This window comes from Rhinoderma darwinii, chromosome 3 (assembly GCF_050947455.1).
Source record: "Rhinoderma darwinii isolate aRhiDar2 chromosome 3, aRhiDar2.hap1, whole genome shotgun sequence".
In the NCBI taxonomy this organism is placed as follows: domain Eukaryota; kingdom Metazoa; phylum Chordata; class Amphibia; order Anura; family Rhinodermatidae; genus Rhinoderma; species Rhinoderma darwinii.
In genome coordinates this window covers 136,066,306-136,090,662 of record NC_134689.1, presented here as the reverse complement: position 1 = coordinate 136,090,662, position 24,357 = coordinate 136,066,306, and the positions used below count along the sequence as shown (strand labels likewise).

General features: G+C 43.4%; 1 protein-coding gene across 1 annotated transcript; it reads right to left on the bottom strand.

Annotated features, from left to right (window-relative positions):
• Window positions 1–15,600: 15,600 nt before the first annotated feature.
• On the bottom strand, window positions 15,601–24,018 carry RPS16 (ribosomal protein S16). The gene is made up of 6 exons (XM_075856785.1): window positions 23,962–24,018; window positions 23,824–23,875; window positions 21,331–21,432; window positions 19,526–19,622; window positions 19,307–19,354; window positions 15,601–15,787 (listed from the first exon to the last, which is right to left on the bottom strand). Exons 1-6 carry the CDS (start codon window positions 23,976–23,978, stop codon window positions 15,642–15,644), a joined length of 462 nt encoding a protein of 153 aa, XP_075712900.1. The 5' UTR covers window positions 23,979–24,018; the 3' UTR covers window positions 15,601–15,641.
• Between the last annotated feature and the right edge of the window lie 339 nt (window positions 24,019–24,357).

Below are 24,357 nucleotides of genomic sequence, written 5' to 3'. Positions count from 1 at the left end.
CGGCTGGAAGCTTTGTCAGGGACAAGGGCTCCAGAATTAAAGCAACACAACAGTCCAAAACATATATTTACTATACATTTGAAATGTCAACTTACCTGGTGCCTCGCTCCTGAATAATTCGGCCTCCGTTCCTGCAATCTGGTACCCTGTTTTCTGCTCTCAAATATGGCCACCGCAGTCTTAAACTTTGCTATTTGAGAGCTTTTTTGGAAGTCTGATACACGCTCCCATCCTCTCCACTACCCTCAAAATGGTGATCGCTGATAGCGATGGCTCCTGTGTGGGCGCTGTGTCACGCAGCGCCCACTTCATCAGCACTCGTCCATTGGAGGGCAGTGGAGGGGGTGGGGCTTGTCTCAGCCTTCCAAAGAAGCTCTCCATAGTGAAGTGTGAGGCTGCCATCTAGGAGAGCAGAAAACGGAGGACCAGAATACAGGTCAGATAATTCAGGATCAGAACAGTTATGTTGACTATACATTTCCATTGTATAGTCAATTCTTTTTTAAAACGCTCTAAGGACATATACAATTAATGATTGAGAGTTTCCATGAGAAATTGGCTTTAAAAAATCATCTTAGGAAATTGCATAAAATCACCATTCCTTATAATAATATTATCAGAATAGCCTCCCTTTTGTCTTATATGCAGTCAATTGGAAATAATCTGAAGACTTGTAAGGAAGTCCATAGTCTTCAAGCTAACTGCAGATGTTTCAACAGATTGCAGACTACTTATATAGTTGAACAACGGCATAGGACCTGGTGCATGTGCCCAGGATTAGCAATACCACTGTTCTACAAAGCTTTAAACTACAGTATTGGGCAACCAACCCAGAGGAATTTGAGCATATTAGCAGTTAGACAACCATGACAGATAAAGGTGCTTGTTTTTCAGCTACAAGCCAATCTCAGTTAGCCTTTGTTTTGCAAAAACTATTTACAGCAATTGTGTGAAGTGCCATTTTATTAATCAGTGTCTTGTGATCTGTGCCCAAATCTTGAATGGCTAAATGTAATTATTCATCTATTTCTTGCTGGAGTTAAATTATGGCCAGAACATAACTGTCTAACTGCATTGTTTTACGTCAACCTGATATAGTAGATTGGATTTACTGAATGTACTTCTACAGTGACCTTTAGTAAAGGTTATTCTGCACGTAACATTTCTCTACTATGGGTTTAAGGAATAATGTTTCATTCTGTGATAAAATTGCCCCTAATATAGAGGTCCAAACTGGTTTACAATGTAAGGTGCACTACTTTAACCATATCAGTCCTGAGACTGGCGAACCCTATTTTTTTGTCTTGACTGGACAACTTGGCCAAAAACAGAAAAACACTGCCCCCTTTCAAGTTCCAGTGGATGCACATAGACGGCCACCAAGATAACAGTCATTTTGCCCCTCTAGTGCCCTTTCAATAGACGTCAATCTTATGCTTCAGTTAGACTAGCACTATATTTATGAATAAAATTAAAAATAGAATATTCCAAATCACATACTATGCGCATTCCCCCCCCCCCGCCCCCCAGACCCTTTAACTTCAAGGAGTATATGGCTGGTACATAAAATGGGACAGCAAAAGTGACAACATACCCCATACCAAAACGGTTTAACCCCTGGCTGCCACAGCTATTTTTGTTTTTTCGTCCCCGCATTCCAAGAGACATCATTTTTACATTTTTAACATAGCTATATGAGGGCTTGTTTTTTGTGGGACAAGTTGTAGTTTTTAATGGCAACATTTAGCGTATGTTCACACGCTTAACCAATACCGTCTTAAAATACAGAGCGGTTTTCAAGGGATTTTCAGACGTTTTTTAGGCCACTCGCGTTTTTCGCTGCGTTTTTCATAACGGCCGAGTAAAAAAACAGCCCGTCGGAACAGAACACCATTTTTCCCATTGAAATCAATGGGCAGATGTTTGGAGGGGTTCTGCTTCAGATTTTTCAGCCATTTTTTGCCTGTTTACGGCGCGAAAAACGGCCGAAAATAAGCCGTGTGAACATACCCTTATTGTACTGAAACAAAATGATTTGTGGGGTGGAATGGAAAAAAAATGTCTTCAGTGTTTTTACGGTTTTGCTTTTATGGCGTTCACCGTGAGGTAAAGTTTTCTGCGGGTCAATACGATTACAGCGATACAAAATTTATACTACCTCTGTTTTACCACTTTTGCAAAATAAAAACCATTTGTTAAAAAAATGAATGTTTGCGGCGCCATAGTCTGAGACCCATAACTTTTTAATTTTCTCATTGCTAGACCTGCAATAGAGCTGGTTTGATGTGGTGCGAGCTGTAGAGTTTATTGGTACCATAAGGCAATAGAGATTATTTGGTTTTTTTTTCAAGGCGTTCACATTGCGGAATAAATGTATTTTTATATATAAACTGCAGATAGGAATAAAGTTACTCTTTACACTTAAAGAGGCTCTGTCACCAGATTATCAAATCCCTATCTCCTATTGCATGTGATCGGCGCTGCAATGTAGATAACAGTAACGTGTTTTTTGTTGTTTTTTTTAAACGATAATTTTTGGCCAAGTTATGAGCAATTTTATATTTATGCAAATGAGCCTTTCTAATGGACAACTGGGAGTGTGTTTTTTCTTATTTCCAACTGGGCGTGTATTGTGTTTGTAACATCTGGGCGTGTTTACTTGTTTTACTAGCTGGGCGTTGTGAATAGAAGTGTATGATGCTGACATATGATGCTGACAAACACTTCTATTCACAACGCCCAGCTAGTAAAACAAGTAAACACGTCCAGATGTTACAAACAAAATACACGCCCAGTTGGAAATAAGAGAAAACACGCCCAGTTGTCCATTAGAAAGGCTCATTTGCATAAATATAAAATTGCTCATAACTTGGCCAAAAATGATCGTTTTAAAAAAAAAAAAAAACACGTTACTGTTATCTACATTGCAGCGCCGATCACATGCAATAGGAGATAGGGATTTGATAATCTGGTGACAGAGCCTCTTTAATTCCAGAAGTTGGTGAGCAAGGTTCATCAGAGTCGGGGAAACCTGGTAACACCCGGATGGTTAATATAGGCTACTGTTGTTACATTGTTGGAAAATATTTTTATGTATCTGTTACTTTGTGTGTCAATTTTTTTTGCGAGTCGTATAGAGAAAGAACTGATCTTAAGTCCCTGGCATTCCGGGATTCTTCCCTCAAAGTGGAGTCCCGTCTCCCTTGGAAAAGAAAAACAAAAACAGAATAAGCACCCCCCCCCCCATTCCACTGGACTTGTGTGTGTCGTTACTACCAACGAAATCTCCCAGATCAACTGAACACTACATGAGTGATTTAATGGATCCACCCTCAACTTTAGAGAAGTTTTTACATGATCTAGAGAAGTGAACTGAAGTGCTCAAAATGGAATTGTGCCCATCTCACAATTGGAATATATGAAGTCATTAGACAGTGCTGATATGGATTCTATTAGTGACAGACTGTTTGTCCTGATTAGGGAGAGTATTTTCTTGGCCAAAAGCATTCTCGATAAAAGATGGACGGAAGCTTGTTCGAGCTATTGAATACAATAGAACCTCTAGGAAATTGATAATCTGTCACGATGGCTTCGTTCACATCCGCACTAGGGTCCCGTTGCGACCCTAGCACAGATGTGAACGAAGCCTTAGGCAGACTTTTCCCAGTTTACTCTCCATTGCAAAATGGACAGAGTCCTTAACACTGATAGTATCGGACTCTTGAGAGATTCCGTTTAATGACTTATCAGAAGGAAGGCCTCCAAATAGGGCAGATTAATCGTTTTGGTTTTTTTTACCTTACATGCGCCATTATCTCTGCCACCAACTTTGTAAAGACTCTTGGAGCATGAATTACCCGAAAGGGTAGTGCTTGATATTGAAGATGCACCACCAATTGTTCATCGCTACTCTTAGGAAACTCTTTGAGAAGGAATGAATCGGGACATGATAATAAGCACCCTTGACGTCTATGAAAGTCATCACACTTTGAATATATAATGGAGGGCTGATTGTATGGACTCCACTCCATCCAAATCTTCGACCGAACAGATACTGATTCAGTTCATTTAGAATTATAATTGTGCGGTAGGTGTTGTCCGGTTTCTTCACTAAGAAAAGGGTAGAGTAAAATCTTTCCCCCTTTCCATCTCTGGAACCTGTACGAACACCCTTTTGTCTATAAATATCAATATTTATTTTAATAGAGCACGCTGCTTTAGAAAACCTGACCTTAAAGGGAAGGTGTCATGATTTTTTTTATTTAGATAAAAAGCAATAAAATGACTAATGTAAACAAAGAAATATTTTATTTATGTTGTCACTTTAAACTTTTTTTATGTATTCATACTTTTACTTCTCTATGGGGGCTGCCATTTATTTTTTTCATCTCTGTATGTGTCGATTAACTACACATACTAAGATGCTATACGGCACATACAATGCCATAAAGAAGTAACACAACGAAGCTCGTTCCTAGAGAGTAATCTGGCGCCTTCCTCATGTGAAACGGAAGCCGCTGCCGGACAGTAAGATGACGACTTCCGGCCGTGGCTTCCGGAAATAGCTTCAACGAAGCGAAGGCGCAAGGAAGAGAAGCGTAGGCGGCGGGAACTTGGTAAGTTCTGTTCTCCTCGCCATTCTCCTCTGGCTGCTGTGCATAGAACCTCCTACTACTGTGCAGCCGCTCAGAAAATGGCGGCACACAGTGTAGGCGGTTTGAATACATTCAAACCCCTCCCCCGCCCGGCAGTAGCCAGAAGAAGGGAGGGTGGATTGTGTGAGGACACTAGATGAGTGTGTCCACCCCAAACTTGCAACAGAAATCAGTGAGGTTGCTTTACCACAGTGACCATGCTGCAATTTTGGGAACTGCTCCCTCTAGTGGCCAGCACATGGAAATATTATAATTTAGAATCTAATTTAAAATATTTTCTGAGTTGTAAAAAAAAATAATTAAAACAATGTGCAATTAGTTCTATACTCATTGTTCAATTGAAAAAAAACAAAAAAACAAAATTCTAGCGACATATTCCCTTTAAGTCTGTCTGTGGTCTTGAATTTTCTTGGCAGGGGGTGGAGGGGCAGATAAAGTCCTACCAATATACTTTTTTAAATTTCTTCGACCCACGAACTTGCAGTGATGTTTTCCAATGTTTTCCAATGTCATGCCCACCTGAGGCCTGGCATCAATATTTATTTTGGTTAGTATGAGGCTGGGCATTAAACAGCAGGCCTTTCCCTTTTTATTTAAACCCCTAGTTTTTGTTGTTCCTAAACTATTTTCTTCCTTGCTCAGTTTAGGACGAAAGGGCCTTTGACTTGAAAAAGTATATGGTGGAAAACAGGATTTTTAACTACTCACCGTAAAATCAGTTTCTCGTCCAGTTCATTGGGGGACACAGGCCATGGGTATATAGTGTTGCCACTAGGAGGATTGACACGAAGAAATGAAAAAGTGGCCCCTCCTTCAAGATATATCCTGCCCACAGACACTGAGCTATACATTCTGTCCGCAAGCAATAGAGGAAGCAGAAACAAGATAAGAAAATTATGTCAAAACAATAGAGAAGAAACCTTGAAATGGACAACCATGAACAACGGACAAGAAAAATAATTTACAGTGAGTACTCAAAAAAATCCTGTTTTCTTGTTTGTTGCATTGGGGGACACACCGTGGGACTTCCAGGGTATTCAGCAGTCCCCAGGGGCGGAAATAGAACATCGGATATCGTCACCTATTGCACAGATGCCTACAAAAACTTGTGACCCAGTGAAGCGTCTGCAGAGGCATAGGTGTGTACCTGATAGAACTTGACAAAAGTATGTAAAGATGACAATGTGGCCGCCTTGCATACTTGAAGGGCATAGGCCTGATGGCACACAGCCCAGTAAGCTCCAACCGCTCTGGTAGAGTTGGCTGCCATCCGAAAAAGGGGGAGCCTTGCCCCGAACCCGGTAAGCCTCGCGAATAGTCAATCGATAGTAGCCTTAGAGGCCGCCAACCCCTTTGTGGGACCCTCCGGGAGGATGACCAAGGAATCTGACCTCAGAGAGGAAGCAGTGACAGAAGTTAAGTCCACAAGGCGCAGACAATATCCAGGTTGTGGAAAGAACGCTCTCTTGAAAGACTGGAAGATGATCAAGAGGTCGGCAAAACAATGTTCCCATTCATGTGAATAGCCAAAACAACTTTAGGCAAAAATGAAGTCACCTTGCAGAGCACCGCCTTGTCCTGATGAAGAGTGAGAAATGGACAGCGGCAAAGTAGAGCCTCCAATTCAGAGACCCTCCGGATGAAAGTCATCGCGACCCGAGAAATCACATTCCCGGAAAGCAGACTAATGGAATTGTGTCGAAAACCAAATTGAGATCCCAAGAAGGCATTATAAGACGATAAGGGGGAACCAAGGATACACTTTTTTTTGCAACTTAGGGACTCCGCAATCCAATTGTCGACCCTGGGTACGTGTACTGCCAAAGGATAAGGAACATAAGCTTCCACCCAGGCAAGAATCTTTGCGGCCTTGACCATCATCGCCGCTGCGAGTGCCTCCCTGGTGATTGAGATAAGCCATGGCCGTGACATTGTCCGTTTGCTGCTGTCCAGACATTCTATGCAAGTTCAATGTTTAGTGTAGTAGGCAAAAAATATAGTTCTCAACTCCAGCAGGTTGATGGGAAGGGAGGACTCCAGTGGAGACCACAGCCCCTGGGCCTTGATCTACCGAACGTTGCACCCCCCGCCCTTTGAGACTGGCATCGACGGAGAGGATCTGCCAGTTCAGCGGAAGGAGCATCCCCAGGGAGGATATCCACCACCGAAGGGAGTAACGTACTGCGAGGGGAAGTATGAACCGCAGATCCAGGGAGCGGTTTGACCGGGAGAGGCTAGCCCACTAAAAAGGGAGAATATGGAATAGCGACGATCGAGGCTTCCATGTTTCCAAGATTCCTCATACACAGGCGGAATGAAGTCGGAGTGGCCATACAAAAGAACGAATCCAGTCCTGAAGGACCAATGCCGTTCCAGAGGTATAAAGACTTTCACAGAGTGTCGAAGGCATCACCCAGGAACACAATTTGATTGGAAGGTGACACGCAAGATTTGGAGCAGTTGATAACCCAACCAAACTAACTGAGGGTGTCCAGAGTGATTTGGAGCACCATCTCTTTGTCCTCCCTGGAGGAGGACTTTATCAAAATGTCACGGGGTGACCAACACCCCCCCTGATCCAAAGGAGCTCCATCACAACCGAAAGAAACTTCATAAAGACTCTTAGCCATGGCCAGTCCAAAGCGAATTGCCATATATTGGTAATGATGGGACAGCACTGCAAAGCGCAGGAAGCGCTGGTGAGTCCGGCAAATAGGAATGTGTAGATACACATCCTTGATGTCCACTGACTAAAGAAACCCCCCGTTCCATGGAAGCAACTGCCCTGGAGGGGGACTGTGGAACAGCGGACTTAAAGAAAAGCTCTGGAGGAAGGCTGGTAAATTCGATTTTGTATTCGAAAGGATACCACTTCCTAAACCTAGGTTTCCAAAATGTGTGAGTGCCAGATGTGTTTGAAGCGCAGAAGCCCACGCAAACTGTATCGAGCGGAGGCGCACCTACAGGCAGAGATGGTCTTCGCTGGCTCCAGCCTTTGCAGATTGGAGGTGGGGGTCGCCAGCATAGGCGAGCCTTAAAGGAAGGTTTGGCCTTCTGATCCCGGTAAGAATGCAATTTAAAGGATGTAGTGTTGGAGAACGCACGAAAGGACTGAAAACGAGGACCCACCCTTTTGGCTGGAGCAGTCAGTTTTACACTGTTTTGGGGGAGGTGGGTGCTCTTGCCAACCGCAGCCTATGAGATAATCTAATCCAATATGGTTCCAAAGAAACGGGATACTGAAAAAGGAAGCATAGTCAGGGATCGTTTAGAAGCCGTATCAGAAGACAAAGCTTTAAGCTAGGTTGCTCTGTGGATAGCAATGGAAGAGGTAGAGGCCTGAGCTACCGGACTGGCAGCCTCGCACAGGCAATTGGATGCAATGGAGATAAGATGAGATAGAGCCACGAGTTCAGCTGGAGGAGGACCCGAGAGCAGGCCACGACAGGGTTTGTGCGCCCATTCAGTGATAGTTCTGCTGAACCAGAAGGAGCCTCAAAAGACTGTTTTGGCAAAGGATTCCAGACAACATCTTTTGAAGGAAGTGGAATCTGCCATAGGCACAGTAGTAGCTTTGGCCAGATGAGAAAAAGGAGGGCCCAACCCCAGAGACCTAACCCACTTAGAAGAGTTCTCTTCTTGAAAGGGATAAAAGACGTCTAGTCGGCTAAAGTGAAAAAAACTGCTTGCCTGCGTGATTCCATTCCTTAAAGGAACAGTGTTACCACAAAAAAATTTTTAATATGTTAAAGATGTTAGTGCTTTATTAAAAACGTTTGGATTAATTTGTGTGTTTGTGTGTTACTTTTTCTTATTTTTACACTTTTTCTTCCCTATGGGGGCTGCCATTTTTTTTCCCATTTCTGTATGTGTCGATTAACGACACATACAGACATGGAATACGGCAGCCACAGTCCCATAGGGACTGCGAACGGGGCCCGTTCCATCCACTTCAATGTACGCCGTCTGTGTGGGAACGGCGCATGTGCCGCTCCCACACAGTCCAATTTGAAATTCGCGCCGTCCGGCGCCATTTTCCTGTGGACCGGAAGTCGCGGCCGGACAGTAATATTACTACTTCCGGTCGCGGCTTCCGGACTTGTGCACTTGGACCAGCGGCAGCAGACGGAGCGGACGGGCCGGAGGGAGCCGCGGCGGCAGGAGCAGGTAAGAGATTTCTATGTATGTTCGTGTTTGTGTGTGTTTACTACTGTATGTAAACCTACTACACTGTGTGTTAGCTCAAAAAATGGCGACACACAGTGTAGGAGGTTAGACCGTTCAATCCCCTCGTTTATCCCGGCACTAGCCAGGATAAAGGAGGGGGGGATGCTGAGAGCTCACTAGAGTGAGGGATTTTTACCCAATTTTGCAGCATAAAGCAATGTGGTTGCTTTACCACATGCAATGCTGAAATTTTGGGAATGGCTCCATCTAGTGACCAGCAATGGGAAATATTATAAATTAGAATCCAATTGAATCCAATTTATAATATTTCCTGACTCGTGAAAATAAAACAAAAAAAATAGAACAATGTTTAATCACCTATACACTAATTGTTTAACTAAAAAAAAAATAAAAAAAAATCATGTTTTGCTGCCAACACATTCCCTTTAAAGACAATACCTTCAAGTTCAGAATGAGCCGGATAGACCGATTGGGAACATTGTGGTTGAAGAAAGGAAATTGAGTCAGTTGAAAGGGAAGGCACAGAATCAGTGAACAGTAAGGTGTCACAGACAGCAATAATAATCACTTCCACAGAAGTAGGGTGAGGGGCAGATCCCTGGTCAACCAAATTCAAGTTGGAATCAGATAGTTCTGTCAGAGGGTGAACTACTTCAGGGGGGAGAAGTAGTACTAGACCTTACCACTGGTGGGGCAGGCGAGACAGAAAAGGGGTGGAAAGTGAAGACAAGCGAGTGGACCTGGTCCGCTTTCAGGGTCTGACAAAAGAGGAAGACATGGACGTAGAGTCTAGGTGAGGATGGCAAGAACAATTGTCCAGGGAAGAAAGAGTGGGCATCATGCCCATCGTGGACTGAGTGATGATCGCTAGATTATCAACAGTTCTAAAAAGGGAATGGGCCCATTCCGGATCCAGACCCACCATTCCAGGAGTAAGCAACACTGGGGTGGCAGGGGAGCAAGCGTTTGGGTGGCATGCATTGCACAGGGAAGGAGACTGACCCAAGGAAACTTAGTGCTGCATTTGGACCATGAAAAATTAATTGCAATGGCTGTCTGGCATGAGGGTTCCCCCTCACGGTCAGACAGGGCAGTAGAAGGGGTCACTAAACCACACAGGGCAATAGTGGAACTCCTACAGGGAGTAAAAGCTCGAGTACAGGATAGAGTACCTGTAGGGGAGGAAGCAAAAAGGCCATGGGACAGTCCTACCCGCTTTCAGAGTGTCTAATGTCCCTCCTGAGGCAAAGGTGCAGCACCACTGGTCAGAAGGACCTGTGTCCCCAGCAGCAACTGTCTGAATGCAGAAGCAGCAAGGACAAACAGGCCCTGCCCTGAAACCTCTGTGATTGGGTACCGGAGGTCATGTGGGGGAGACTTGTGAATCATAGACCGAACCCTCATAAGGGGAAAGTGAAAAAAGCACACTGGTGCGCGACTGGACGAGTGGGGGGCCCACCCCCTGCATGTACAGTATTGTAAAGTAAAAATGGAACTGCTGGCACCAGTCATAGTGAAAAAAAAAAAAAAATGGCTCCGCCGGCAATAGGCCGACTGGAAATGATGCCTAGCATCAATAAGGGCCTGTAGTAGTGACCGGTGGGTGAAGTCAAGCAGGGGTTTAAACAATCACCAAACATATCAGCACTTTCCTTCCTGCATCTCCTAGACGTGTGACCACTAGGCTGGTGGGAGACAGAGGAGCTGACGCTCTTGTCCCACTTGTCTTCATAGACACGTTGGACAACAGCGCATTTGCAATATGACACACTGCGCCCACTGAGTAGGGGACAATAGGGAGACCGTCAACCGTTTCCCAGCAAAAAGGGAAAAATGTAGACTAAATAGCAAAAGTGTCTGCCTCCTATAGACAGAAAGCTAAAACTGAAAAAGCTAAGTGTCTGTGCATGTCAATTGTATTTGCGTAATCGCTGCTTTTTTTACGAGTTTTCCCCATTGAATTCAATGGGGAGGTAAGACCCGCAAAAAATAAATGTTGCGATTTTTGCAATGGAAAACCTGCAAATCTACCACAAAAATCACAACTTAAAAAAATAAATAAAAAAAGTTTACCCAAAATTCTGTTTTTTGCCAGGCTGGCCTCCTGGGATGATGTTTCATCCCATGTGACTACTGCAGCCAATCACAGGCGGCAGTGGTTACGTGGGACGAGAACTCCTCCCAGGAAGCCGGTCTGTAGGACCTCAGGGGGATGTGTCGCCATGGCTACCGGTAAGCATGGGCAATTTTTTTTTCATTTCCATTTTCTGCAGCGGACAGTCCGGCCGAAAAACTGCACAATTTGGTGCGCTTTACAGACAGAATTCCCTGCGGCCGTCAGGGTAGATACGCTGTGTACCTTTAGCGGATCTGCCCGTTGTGAACTTACCCTTAAGTTTTCGGGTTAAGCCTCCTAGTGGCAACAGCATATGCCCACGGTCTGTGTCCCTCACAATGTAATGAACATGAAGTCTTTATTTTCTGCCTGAAGCCTTCTCTGAAATCTCATCTAGGGCCAAACTGTAAGGCCCCATGCACACGAACGTGCTTCTGCGGACGCAATTCCCCCAAAAATCCACAGAATTGCGGTCCCATTTATTTCTATGGGCCCATGCACCCGACCGTGGTTTCCACAGTCCGTGCATGGTCCAGGAGCATGGACCGCAGAAAGAACGGACATGTCTTATTACGGCCGTGTTCTGTGGTCCAAGCTCATAGAAAATAATGGACGCGGCCATGTGCATAGCCCGCGATTTGCAGGCGGCTCACGGGTGACTGCGTGGCCGGCCTAAAAATCAGAGCCATGCACATGGCTATGGTGTGCATGAGGCCTAATTCACCCTGGCAGGGGATAGCCTTTAGCTTTTGAACTTGTGTCGGAACTCCAACATTTGAGTTGTAAGGAATTGCCCACACGTAACGGAATTGCTGTGTATTCTCCTGTCTGGAATTGCGGACGGAAAATCCACAGCAGAATACAGTAGCAGCAAAGCAGGTGAGATTTAACAAATCTCATCCATATGTTGCATAAAATTTCCTTGCAGAAATTTACCTGCGGTGTGTATTTTTCCTACCGCAGCATGTCAATTCCTGCTGCGGAAAGTGGACTGAAATGCTGCAATTTTCTAGGAGATATCACCATCTACTAGCAATGATAAAGACACAGCCAAAATCCGCACCATTTTCTGCAGTAAAAAAAAACGCAGGACATGATGCGGTTTATCCGCAGCGGAATGTCTGCTTCTTTTAATGGAAATGCTGCAGTAACGTTCTCCATCAATTCCGTTACGTGTAGACAAGCCCTAAGGCTCTGCAAGCAGAATTAGACATAGCAGCTGCTCTAGTGTTTAAAGAGGCTCTGTCACCAGATTATAAGTGGCCTATCTTGTACATGATGTGATCGGCACTAAGGTAGAGAACAGCAGTGGTTTTAATTTCGAAAAACGATCATTTTGTGACATATTAGATTTATGCTGACGAGTTTCTTAATACCCAACTGGGCATGTTTTACTTTTTGACAAAGTGGGCGTTGCGGAGAGAAGTGTATGACGCTGACCAATCAGCATCATACACTTCTCTCCATTAATTTATTCTGCACATAGTGAACAACGAAGGTTTAGTATGCGCAGAATAAATGAATGGAGAAGTGTATGATGCCGATTGGTCAGCGTCATAAACTCCTCTGTACAACGCCCACTTGGTCAAAAAGTAACACGCCCAGTTGGGCATTAAGAAACACATTAGCATAAAGCTAAAATAAGTCATAACTCCGTCAAAAATTATTCTTTTATTTAGAAAAACTCACTGCTGTAATCTATATTACAGTGCCGATCACATTATGTAGAAGATTGGCCACTTATAATGTGGTAACAGAGCCTCTTTAACCTTAACCTATCTTCACACATGCTTACCACCGTTAAACAAGAGCCAACCCATATTGTCGCCTGGCACTCATTGCACTATTGGAAGGGCGCATAGACAGCATGGGGACAAATGATTGTTACTATGATCATTTGCATGATGCTGGCAGCACATCTCGTTACACAGATGTGCTGCCAACATGCAACCATTTAATTGGCTGCATAAAAAAATGCGATCAGCCGATGAATAAGCTGATCTTTGGCATTTACAGAGGGCAACGATTGGGAACAAGCGTAAGTATGAACTTTCCTTCACCTGATCACTGAGCCGTGTAAAAGGATCTTAAAGGAACAGTGTCATCACAATTCTTTTTTTAATATGTTAAAGATGTTAGTGCTTTATTAAAAGCGTTTATATTTATTTGTGTGTTTGTGTTTTACTTTTTCTTATTTTTACACTTTTTCTTCCCTATGGGGGCTGCCATTTTTTTTTCCATTTCTGTATGTGTCGATTAACGACACATACAGACATGGAATACGGCAGCTACAGTCCCATAGGGACTGCGAACGGGGCCCGTTCCATCCACTAACATGTACGCCGTCTGTGTGGGAACTGCGCATGCACCGCTCCCACACAGTCCAATTTGAAATGCTCGCCGTCCGGCGCCATTTTCCTGTGGACCGGAAGTCGCGGCCGGACAGTAAGATTACTACTTCCGGTCGCGGCTTCCGGACTTGTGCACTTGGACCAGCGGCAGCAGACGGAGCGGATGGGCCGAAGGGAGCCGCGGCGGCAGGAGCAGGTAAGAGATTTCTATGTATGTTCGTGTTTGTGTACGTTTACTACTGTATGTTAACCTTCTACACTGTGTGTTAGCTCAAAAAATGGTGACACACAGTGTAGGAGGTTAGACCGTTCAAACCCCTAGTTTATCCCGGCACTAGCCAGGATAAAGGAGGGGGGGGGATGCTGAGAGCTCACTAGAGCGAGGGCTTTTTACCCAATTTTGCAATGCTGCAATTTTGGGAATAGCTCCATCTAGTGACCAGCAATGGGAAATATTATAAATTAGAATTAATTTATAATATTTCCTGACTCGTGAAAAAAATAAAAAAATTTGAACAATGTTTAATCACCAACACACTAAATGTTTAATTTAAAAAAAAACATGTTTTTCTGGCAACACATTCCCTTTAAGGACTTCTCATCTGGTTGACATTTTGGGGGCTTTGGAACCAATTACTAGTTTTCCATAGTTATGCTCTCAAATTACAATAATTCCGGAATTACTATAGTAAGTCTAAAATATTGTAACTTCAGGGCCACCGTATACATATGTGGGGACAAAATGCAGCGTTACCTGGAATTTTTTAGATATAAATTCCTGCTCACGGTGGGCAGTCCTGTTATTGACAACCTGCTCTGCATTAGTATGGATGCAGATATAGAAATACTCCATGGATGTGTCTTTCATCCTAAATAACTATGTAATGGTTGAGACAGTACACTGGATTCTTAAGCCCACAGTGAGCAGGAATTTAAAAGAACAGGGCATCCGGAATCTTTTCCCACAAAACTAAATCTGCTCAGCTCCCCTGCTCGAACATAATGAGAAGGAGGAATTCACTAACCTTTCTACGGCAGTTTTCTGGCACAGAAATGCCTCATGTCGCCATTTGCACAAAAACTGCAACATTTGATGGCTTTAAGGCCAGGTCACACTGAGTTTTGATGCCGTTTGACGGGGAAACAGCACCCAAAAACTTCTGAAAATGCCTCCCATTGATTTCAATGGGAGGCGGAGGCGTTTTTTTCCCGCGAGCGGAAAAACAGGCTCGTGGGAAAAAGGGACATGGCCTTTCTTTGGGCGTTTACACATCTGACCTCCCATTGACATCAATGGGAGGCAGAGAAAGCGTAATTCGCTGCGTTTTATACCCGCGGCGCCCCATGGCCACAGACGAAAAACGCCGCAAAAATCAGCGTGCAGGCAGAGGAAAAATCTGCCTCAAAATTCCAAACGGAATTTTGAGGCAGATTTTCCTCCTGCAAAAAACTCAGTGTGAACGCGGCCTTAGATTGCCCACACCACACTTCCAGGAAGTGGTTAGAGCTTAGCTAGAGGGGCATGGACTTTACTAAAATTTAAACATTAATAAATTTACATGAGAAACTAGCATAAATTATAGCCAAAATCTACACCAACCTGTAGCTGGCGTAGATTTCCCCTTTTAGACACAAACTGCCAGAGATGTACCCAACTTAAGTGTACACCTTTTACTAAATAAAGCGCAACTTAGGCCAGCTATTTTTATATTAAGACTGGCGTATGAAATCTCCCCAGGTGTCTGAAAAATTGGATTGTGTGCTCAATGTGACAGATTCCCTTTAACTAGAAATAGGTAACGCAATAAGTAGACATGAGCAAGTTTGCGCCTATATTACAGTTCCTTGGCCACTAGGACGAGTTTACAAATTCATCATTTAGATTAGTTTTGGAAAGCTTATAATAGGCAAATCTATTCTCCCATAGTATTCTATGGATCAGCAAATGTGGCATTTTTTCCCACTGATCAATTCACCGCCTCCTACTGCCTAAGCCTTTGTGATCTAAAAGCAAATTAACCTTTATCATCTGATTTCAGGAAGTAGGACAGGTAGAGGTTTGTGAAAAAGAATGAAGACCCCACTGCATTTACAGCATCTAAAAATGTTACTATCTATCCATGCTAATGACCATTACCCCTATTGTATATGCCGATTTAAGAGTACAAGTAGAATGAAAGACATAAGATCAGCTAAACAAGCAGGGGGGAAACAAATACACTGACAAATATGAAGCCATGGCACCCTTTAAGTTTGATTCAAGAAGTGGTTCTGAAATAGAAACAAACTGTAGTTTTCAAACGGTTTATTGAAAGAAAATGTATAATGCAATTAACGGTAAGACTTCTGGTAGCGAGCGCGTGCTCCAGGTCCACCGAACTTCTTGGACTCGCAACGACGAGGATCTGCAACTAGGAGAGTCCTGTCATACTGAATGAGAATATCCTTTATTTCCTTCTTGGAAGCCTCATCAACGTCTGAAATTTAAACCAGATATATACTTAACATTTTTCTAAGGACAGGTTATATGCCACAGTTTGTTGGTGATCAACACTTTACAACACAATTAGGTTTATAAAATACAGTATGAGCATAATCTGGTCAAATATCTTTAAAGCAGTACGGTTTGGTGTCATATGCCACCCTATCTGATATCAGGGGAGATGCGGAGCTGGAGGATATATAGTTATCTTGGATTTGATTCAATATTTTCAGGTTAAAAGCTATGTACACCATTGATGGCTGCTATTTTTTTTTTTTTAATAAACAGGTCAGTGTGTTGTGCAACTACTTAATTATCGTATTTTTCGGAATATAAGACGCAGTTTACAGCAAGAATAAATCTTGCTAAATAGTCTCTGCGTCTTAGTCGGCAGTCAAGGTATCCAGCAGTACCGAGCCCGCTGACTGCGGCTTACTTAACCCCTTCCTGACCCATGATGCGCCGACACATAATGGAGCGGGGAAAGGATGATGTATGGAGCGGGCTCACACGCTGAGCCCGCTCCATACACTGCGGGTCTCAGCTGTGTTTTACAGCTGACACACCGATTTAACGTCCAGTAACAACGATGGCGCTGTTCCTGGCCGTTGAACTAGTTAAATGCCGCGGTCAATAGCGACCGCAGCATTTATAGGGGGTCTTCCCATGAAAGACATTAAAGGCATATCCACAGGATGTGTCAAACGTCAGATAGATGCGGGTCCCACCTCTGAAACCCGCACCTATTTCGAGAACAGGGCCCCCTAAATCCCGTTCTAGCTTACTTGGCTCCGCTGTCTCCCAGTCACTTCCTTGTTAGGTTGTTGGGAGTTAGGGTATGTGCACACGATAACTGCATTTAAGTCTGAAATTACGGAGCTGTTTTCAGGAGAAAACCGCTCCGTAAGTTCAGACGTAATTGCTCGTACTCGCGTTTTGCGAGGCGTCAATTACGGACGTAATTTGGAGCTGTTCTTCATTGGATTCAATGAAAAACGGCTCCAATTACGTCCCAAGAAGTGTCCTGCACTTCTTTGACGAGGCTGGTATTTTACGCGCCGTCTTTTGACGACGCGTAAAATTACAGGTCGTCGGCACAGTACATCGGCAAACCCATTTAAATGAATGGGCAGATGTTTGCCGACGTATTGGAGCCGTGTTTTCAGGCGTAAATCGGAGGCGTAAAACGCCTCGTTTACGCCTGAAAATAGGTCGTGTGAACCCAGCCTTACGCGAACAGCAGAGGGCTTGCTGAGCTACGCCGTTTCCTTAACTCCCATAGAAGTGAGTGGGAGTTACGGAAACAGCGTAGCACCACGAGCTACGCTGCTTGCAGAACTCTGTAGCTACGAAAACATAATACATGGTCGAGTAACGTAACTTCTGTAAACCTGAATAGTAGTTACGGAAACAGCGTAGCATGCTACGCCGCTTCTATAACTTCCGTTCAATAATATGGGAATTATGGAAACAGCATAGCTCAGTTATGCAGTTTCCGTAACTCATCCATGTATTGCAGTGTATTGAACTAATGATTGCTAGTTCAAGTCCCCTAGGGGAACTAATAAAATGTGTTTAAAAAAAAAAAAAGAATAAATTTTCCCCAAGCACAATGTAAAAATAAAATTATTTCATACCGCTGCATCCGTAAAAGTCTGAAAGTATTACAATATAGCATTATTTGACTCACACGGTAAACTGCGTAAAAATAATAATAATTAAAACCCCAAAATAGTTTTTTTGGTCACCGTAACAAGGATGAAATAGTGATAAAAAAAAAAATAAATTGTATGTGCCAATAAAAACTACAACTCGCCCCACAAAAAAAAAGCCCTCACACCGCTCAAACGATGAAAAAAATATATAAAAAAGTTGTGGCTCCCAGAATGGTAAAACCAAACAAAATTATTTGTTTTGCTTTTTGAGATACAGCGGTTCTATATTCTCTATACAGAACAGCCGTATCATTCACTATTCACTGAATCAATCAGTCCCATGGAACTGACTGGTTCAGTATAAGCGGGCCTGACACGCAGGATCCACCTGTAATCGATCACATCTAAGTTATGACCTGACGTGAACTGGATTTAGTGTAAAATACAGCTGTTCTGCTAAAAGAATATAGAGCAGCTGTATCTCAAAAAGTAAACATTAATTAAGAAAGGACACTAAACACATTGATATAAAAAAAAAAATGAGAAAAAAAAAAAAGTGTACATAGCGTTTAATGCGGGGTCCAAAAGGTGATTCCGCAGCAATAGCCACATGTGTAACATGCAGCTTTAACCCCATTTCACAGTAGAGGAGTGAAATCTGCAACAAATTGACATGCTATGGATTTTAAAATCCACCACAGGTCAATTTCAGTGCGGAAAATGCTACATAGTGTGGATGAGATTAAAATCTAATCCACATAGCCAGCACTAACTCGCCGCAGATTCTTCCCATAATGAAATGATCACGAAAATACACAGTATTCCCGTTACATAAGGACCTGGCCTAAAACCTGTTAAAATACTGAAAGGCCTCTAGAAAGGCTGTGAGTCGGTCATCCCACATATAGCAATTGATATCTCATGAGTATATAAGCCTATGTGAGCAGGGGAAACAGGACAGAGGCCAGGATCACACATGGCGTTTTGAGGCAGGTTTTATCTCAGATTTCTAATCGAAAGCCACAAGTGGATCCAAAAGGAAGGAAAGGTACAAAGAGACCGATGCATCTCCTTTATTGTGTTACCAATTCTGTATTTGTGCACAAAATACCAAGCCAAAAATGGCATGTCATTCTGGCCTTACAAGCGTTTGAGTCCTGGCAGCATATTAACAGATTTTTACATGAACATACGGAATCAAAACATAGAATTGTAGATCCCTGAACTCAGTGGGGGGGGGGATTTATTAGGACTGGCCTTTAGTACACCAGTCTGAAGCTAAACGTGATGGAGTAAGATGCGCATAATTTATTAAAAGGTGTCCGATTCTTAATAAATTAGATGAATCTCTGGCCATCCGTGCGTCAGAGTCAAAATGGCACCAATATCTGGCGTGAGTTGTAGTAGAGGTGTGGGGTTGTGGGTAGTCTGCTCTCCTCCACTAAGCTACACCCACTATTCAGAAAAAGGGGCATAAAAATGGAAAAGCCACAAGGTTTTTTTTTGCAAATTGTAACTTTACAAATCTTTAATACACTCCCCCCGTATCTCCTCCTCTAGCCTATGCTGCCAGATACGGTAGCATAGAAGACCAGACAAGTCCACTTTTAAAATGGGGAAAAGTAGGAGTGGGGTTAAACATCTGTCAAAAAGAGCTCAACTTCAATAACCACTAAAATTCCCAATACTTTTGGATTCTTAGCCTGTCAAACTAGGCATCCATGTGGATATATCTGGGAAGCCAGGGACACTGATGCATTTGAATCTAAATCCATACAGAAATAAAACACATCCCTGCAGGTTTTATGGATTGGGATGTACTTTGATATCGATATTGAAGAAGTGAAAGGGAAACTTACACTTTTGGTAATAAGCCACAAGAGATTTGGAAATTGCTTGACGAATGGCTGTAAAGAAGGAAAGAATATTTACTGTAAAGACACGTGAAAACATACAGATGACAAACAACTTACACTTGGGCTATACTGAACTATGAAGCCATGTGTTATCAGGTCTGTGATATTTATAGATAACATTTGTATATTCTTTGTCCTCTACATAACCAATGCCATGCTTACCATAGACCTGTGCAACATGTCCACCTCCCTTCACACGGACTCTGATATCCACACCAGCAAACCTCTCCTTACCCAAGAGAAGAACAGGCTCCAGCAACTAACAGGGGGGGAAAAAAAGCTCAAATTACCATGTATAACGAACAATATAAAAACTATTAAAACTTGAGCAGCTGCATGTTCATGGAAAATGGATTGTGTTTAATACCTTTAAAAATTAGAAAAAAAAAATTGGCAATGTTAAATAAAAGGCAAACAGATGACACTGGTTGCTGTATGTTCAACAAGTTTTAGAAGAGCACTTGAATTGGTCCTCCTCCAGTGGTGCTTTGAATGAAGTGCTGTGGTTCACCAATACAGCACCTCATGGGACGGGTGGGGACACTGCTCTTTACAGAGTACCACAAACCTTCATTGAAGGCAGTGAGGCTCCCAGCAACAGTACCAACAAACCAAACATTAATGGAATATCCTATGGATGCCACAAACGCCTGTTTGTAAGGGGGTATGCGCAAAAGTCTAACCAGTGTTGGCTCAAATTATTTTCTACATATTAAATAGGCGTGATGAACAAATCAAGCAGATTTAAATGTCATTTACCTCTATGGGGACGGATCAGGGTAACATTTCAGAGATAACGCAATAGGTTTACCTGAAGTATTTTTGAACACATCTAGAACAGCTTGATTAACTGGGAGGGAACATTGGGATGGGTCGAAGTTAGGCTAGGGCTAAACTGACTGAGATTGCTGTCCTATCCCAGTGGCTGCATTGCAGTAATGAAAGTGAACGAGGCCACGTAGCGACTTGCAGGTTACTGCAACCACGACTGTCAGAAGAAATTGATTTGATTTATTTCTTGCGACTGTTGTGTTGCGGTCACTTGCTGGTCGCAACGCAGTGATTATCACTTTCATTACGGAGATGCAGCCAACGTGACACTGCGAGAACAACTATCTTTGGCCGTGTGACCTGCATCATGGCCAAAGTCACCATGTGACCCTAAACCTTTACATCAGGTCCGACCCGACCATACTCTGACTGCCGTGATTTCCCCCTACGCACTCACATTTAGGAGCAAAGTATGGTAGCAGCGGCGGTCTGAGAGGTCTGTGCTCAGGTCTGGTGCACTCCCTGGCCGGGGATACAAAAATGTTGTTCTAATACTCTAGGGCTATAATTAAATAAAACTTCCTAAATGGTGTCCAAAATCGCAATACATTTGTTCCTATTCCCCCTACCTCCGGCCGGCCTGCTTTTCATTCAAGTGTTTCTTTTATTCGACACCCGCTCATGCACGAGCGTTATTATGCAGACAGACCTGTGTCGTTACCTCACCGAGTATCGACACAGGCCTGTCATTGAAACATAAGCAGAGAATTAACGGCGGTGGCATTGAGGAGGCTGTGATCCAATAGGATGCCTCAAACACGGGACTTCTGACGTAGACCCGGGCTTGATGCATCCTATTGGTCCACAGCCTCCTCAATGCCCATTCTTTTATTATGCTTCAATGCCATTTACTGTGTCCTTTGTGCTCGTGCACTGCCCGCCGCAAAAATTGTGTCTCCCTGGAAACCCCCTTTAAGATACAGGTACCATGTAGTACTGCCACATCTGACGCTATGCAGACACTGAACATTGCCAAACCCAAGTAATTTTGGATACCTTCAAAGATGACTATACTAGAAAGATTTCTACAGCATTCATATTCTACTACAAGACACTGCACACAATTGTGAAGAGCTTTCCAGCAGAAGTTCCTCGTGCACTGAATCTTCAAAGTCAAATGTGGAGGGGGGTCTTACCTTGTACTGCAGAGTAGCCGGTTCAATCATCTCCAGGGGTCTTCCATTCACTTTAATCAGGCCATTCCCTCTTTTGCAATGGGCGACAGCAGTTGCTGTTTTCTGAAACAAAAAGATTACAGTATAAGAAAAACATCCACTAATTCTAAAGGCTTCGGAGTGAAGTTATTTACATAAGGCATGAGTCATGTATGGATATCTAACTTCATAAATAACATTCATGTAACAGAATTATCAAACTCCAATCTTATAATGCACTACTTCGTGTTAAAATCTGGCTGCTGCCTGTGGATATTGGGAGTAAGTGGGCTGCTGCAGGTAGGCTGGGAAGGTTTTCTGGGGTTGTGAACGAAGGGGGTTTTACCATTATCAATATTTATCACCTATACGCATAGTATGGGGCCCACAGGTACGGCAAGGTAAGCGTTTTCAGTATCAGTGGGGGTCCCATCAGTCGGAACCCAAACAGATATTTATCACCTATCCTGTGGACAGAATTATTGATAATAGCAAAACCCCTTTAAATATGCCTGAAGTATCAAAAGGAACCCGAAGCGTTATAGAATGATCCAGTCATGTCAACCCCACTATTCCCATGTTCTCTGTGTTTATTGTAATTCTCACATTCTAGACATATTTCAGGCTCTGTTCACAGCTGCATCCTGCTTTCCGAATACCTTATAATGGGGTCTGACAGGATTCTAGGTTTTGATGGGAAGGCCAGTGCTGCATGCAGCTCTATTCTTCCCGTCAAATATGACAGACTCCAAAATGGAGACTGAAGTATGTAAACAGTTTCTCTTTATATGCAGGAAATACAAATAAGAAAGCTGTAGGTTGCTTGCTCGGATGACCACTATTTTGCCTGCTCAGATCGTACAAGCATGCATGTTTTTTGTTTCAATAGGCATGGTAGATAAGTGGCTGCAAAACACATCTGTAGCCACTTATCTCCCAGAGGGAAAAAAAGAATCATGCAGGTTAAAATCCAACATGCCTAAATGGACAAAGCCATTAGATCCATCCACAAGTCTCACGTCTGAGAATCTTCATTCACAAAACAGGCTACACAGGACTAAGTCACCGCGCTCGCTCTTTGGTAACAGGTGATAATGTCATGTCAACAGTAACATCACTCGACTAGAAGCACTCACAAAAGGACACTGACATGTCATCCATAGTTTTGTAATATAGTCTGCATAATATTGCCATCATACAAGTCCTATATTTATCACCATAAAGCCCCCTGCGCACACAGCAAATTAGCTGCAGATTAACAGTCAAAACGTAACTTCTGCGCCATGTAGATTCCACATGGAAATTGACCTGCGTTGGATTTTAACCCTTTCATTCCGCAGCCCTTTTTCAGCTTTTCATTTTCCCTCCCCACCTTCCAAAGGCCATAACGTCTTTATTTTTTCGTCGATATAATACTATGAGGGCTTGATTTTTGCGGGACAAGTTGTAGTTTTTCGTAGCACCATTTATTTTGCCATATAATGTACTAGGAAACGGGAAAAAAATTATTTGTGGGGTAGAAAATGAAAAAAAAAACAGCAATTCCGCCATGGAATCTCACGAGATTTCGTATCCGTTGCTGGAATCTCACAAAAAAAGAGTCAGAAGTGTCAGGATTCTGAGTACACATGACGTCCAGGCTGGATTTCATGTGTATTCATTATCAGGACACTGTAGTAATGTTAGGGCTTGTGTATGTAGCTGCACATAGTGATATAACGCTAGTGCAGTGTAAATGAATGGAGAGGAGTGCATGATGCTGATTGGTCAGCGTCATACACTCCTCTGTACAACGCCCACTTGGTCGAAAGTAAAAGTACGCCCACTTGGGCATTAAGAAAGCTCATTAGCATAAACCAAAATCGCTCCGAACGTTGTGAAAAAAGATCGTTTTTTTTAAATAAAAAGCACTGCTGTCACCTACATTACAGCGCCCATCTCCTTATATAGGAGACAGGGCACTTATGTGGTGACAGTCTCTTTAAACACCACAGTATGTCGGTTTCTTCTGCGGAGCTTTCCTTTCAATAGAAGGGGTGAATCCCATTCATTTCAAAAGGAAAAATTTGGGCAGAATCAACCCAATAAAATCAGGCAGGACGCTTCTTTTGTCCGCTAGCTGAGCTGATACGTCTCAGACACACGTGTTGCATGCTTAACGTTTTATACTAAATCCAAGCGATAACTATCAATCAAATTCAGATTGCGCGCGATCTGCCAGTTATACCTATGACCAGGCACATTTCCTTCCTATCACAGCTGACCCCGCGGGACACACCACGTTGTATGTATAAGGACTATAGAGAAGGGTCAGGGCGCTCTCCGAGCAAATATCCGGGCCGGGGAAAGTCACGTTAGCTGACCAAGAAACAAGCGCCACAGTACGACGGGAGCCAAGCGTCGTGTGACCCGGCAGAGGAGCGCACTGCAGGACCGGACACGAGGCTTCACCGCACGGCATCCCCAAACACTCACCTTACGTCCAAACACCTGCACGGACTGCAGGGGGCCCTTGGCCGGCATGCTCCTGTGGGAAGAGAGTGAGGACAGACGGTTACCGGGTGACCCACATTATTTTTACCTAGTTTAGGCCTAAGAACGCTAGAGCCTCACCTCTCCGTGATAGACATGATTGAAAAAAGGAAGTACAGGTTCGCCGCACCAACTCATCAGGGGCTAGTGTGCCCTGCGTGCAGTGACGTGTTACGCAAATACGCGCAAGGATGCTGCTTACGTCTGCCTAGCTTCGCCATTTTAGTTGTGGGAACGAATTTCGTTTAGGAAATTCTAGCACGTCAGGCAGTAAAATAACTGTGGTTGTCATAGGAATATGCTTATTAGAGAGCTTTCTAGTTGTACATTACATTGTAAGGATATACAATATCAGTAGATCACATTATGAATGTTCCTGGTGATTGTGCAATTACGAAGACTGTGACGGATAAAAAAAACAACCACATCTGGTCTCCTTTACCCCTTTCAAGACAAGGCTAAAATTCATTTTTTTGT

What these genes read in the sequence shown, in the direction of transcription:
- RPS16 (XM_075856785.1), bottom strand. An exon ending in CGGCTACTCTGCAGTACAAG is followed by an intron (nt 19,623 to 21,330) that starts GTAAGACCCCCC and finishes CCCCCCTGTTAG; the next exon opens with TTGCTGGAGCCTGTTCTTCT. An exon ending in TGTGGCTTATTACCAAAAGT is followed by an intron (nt 15,788 to 19,306) that starts GTAAGTTTCCCT and finishes TTTAAATTTCAG; the next exon opens with ACGTTGATGAGGCTTCCAAG.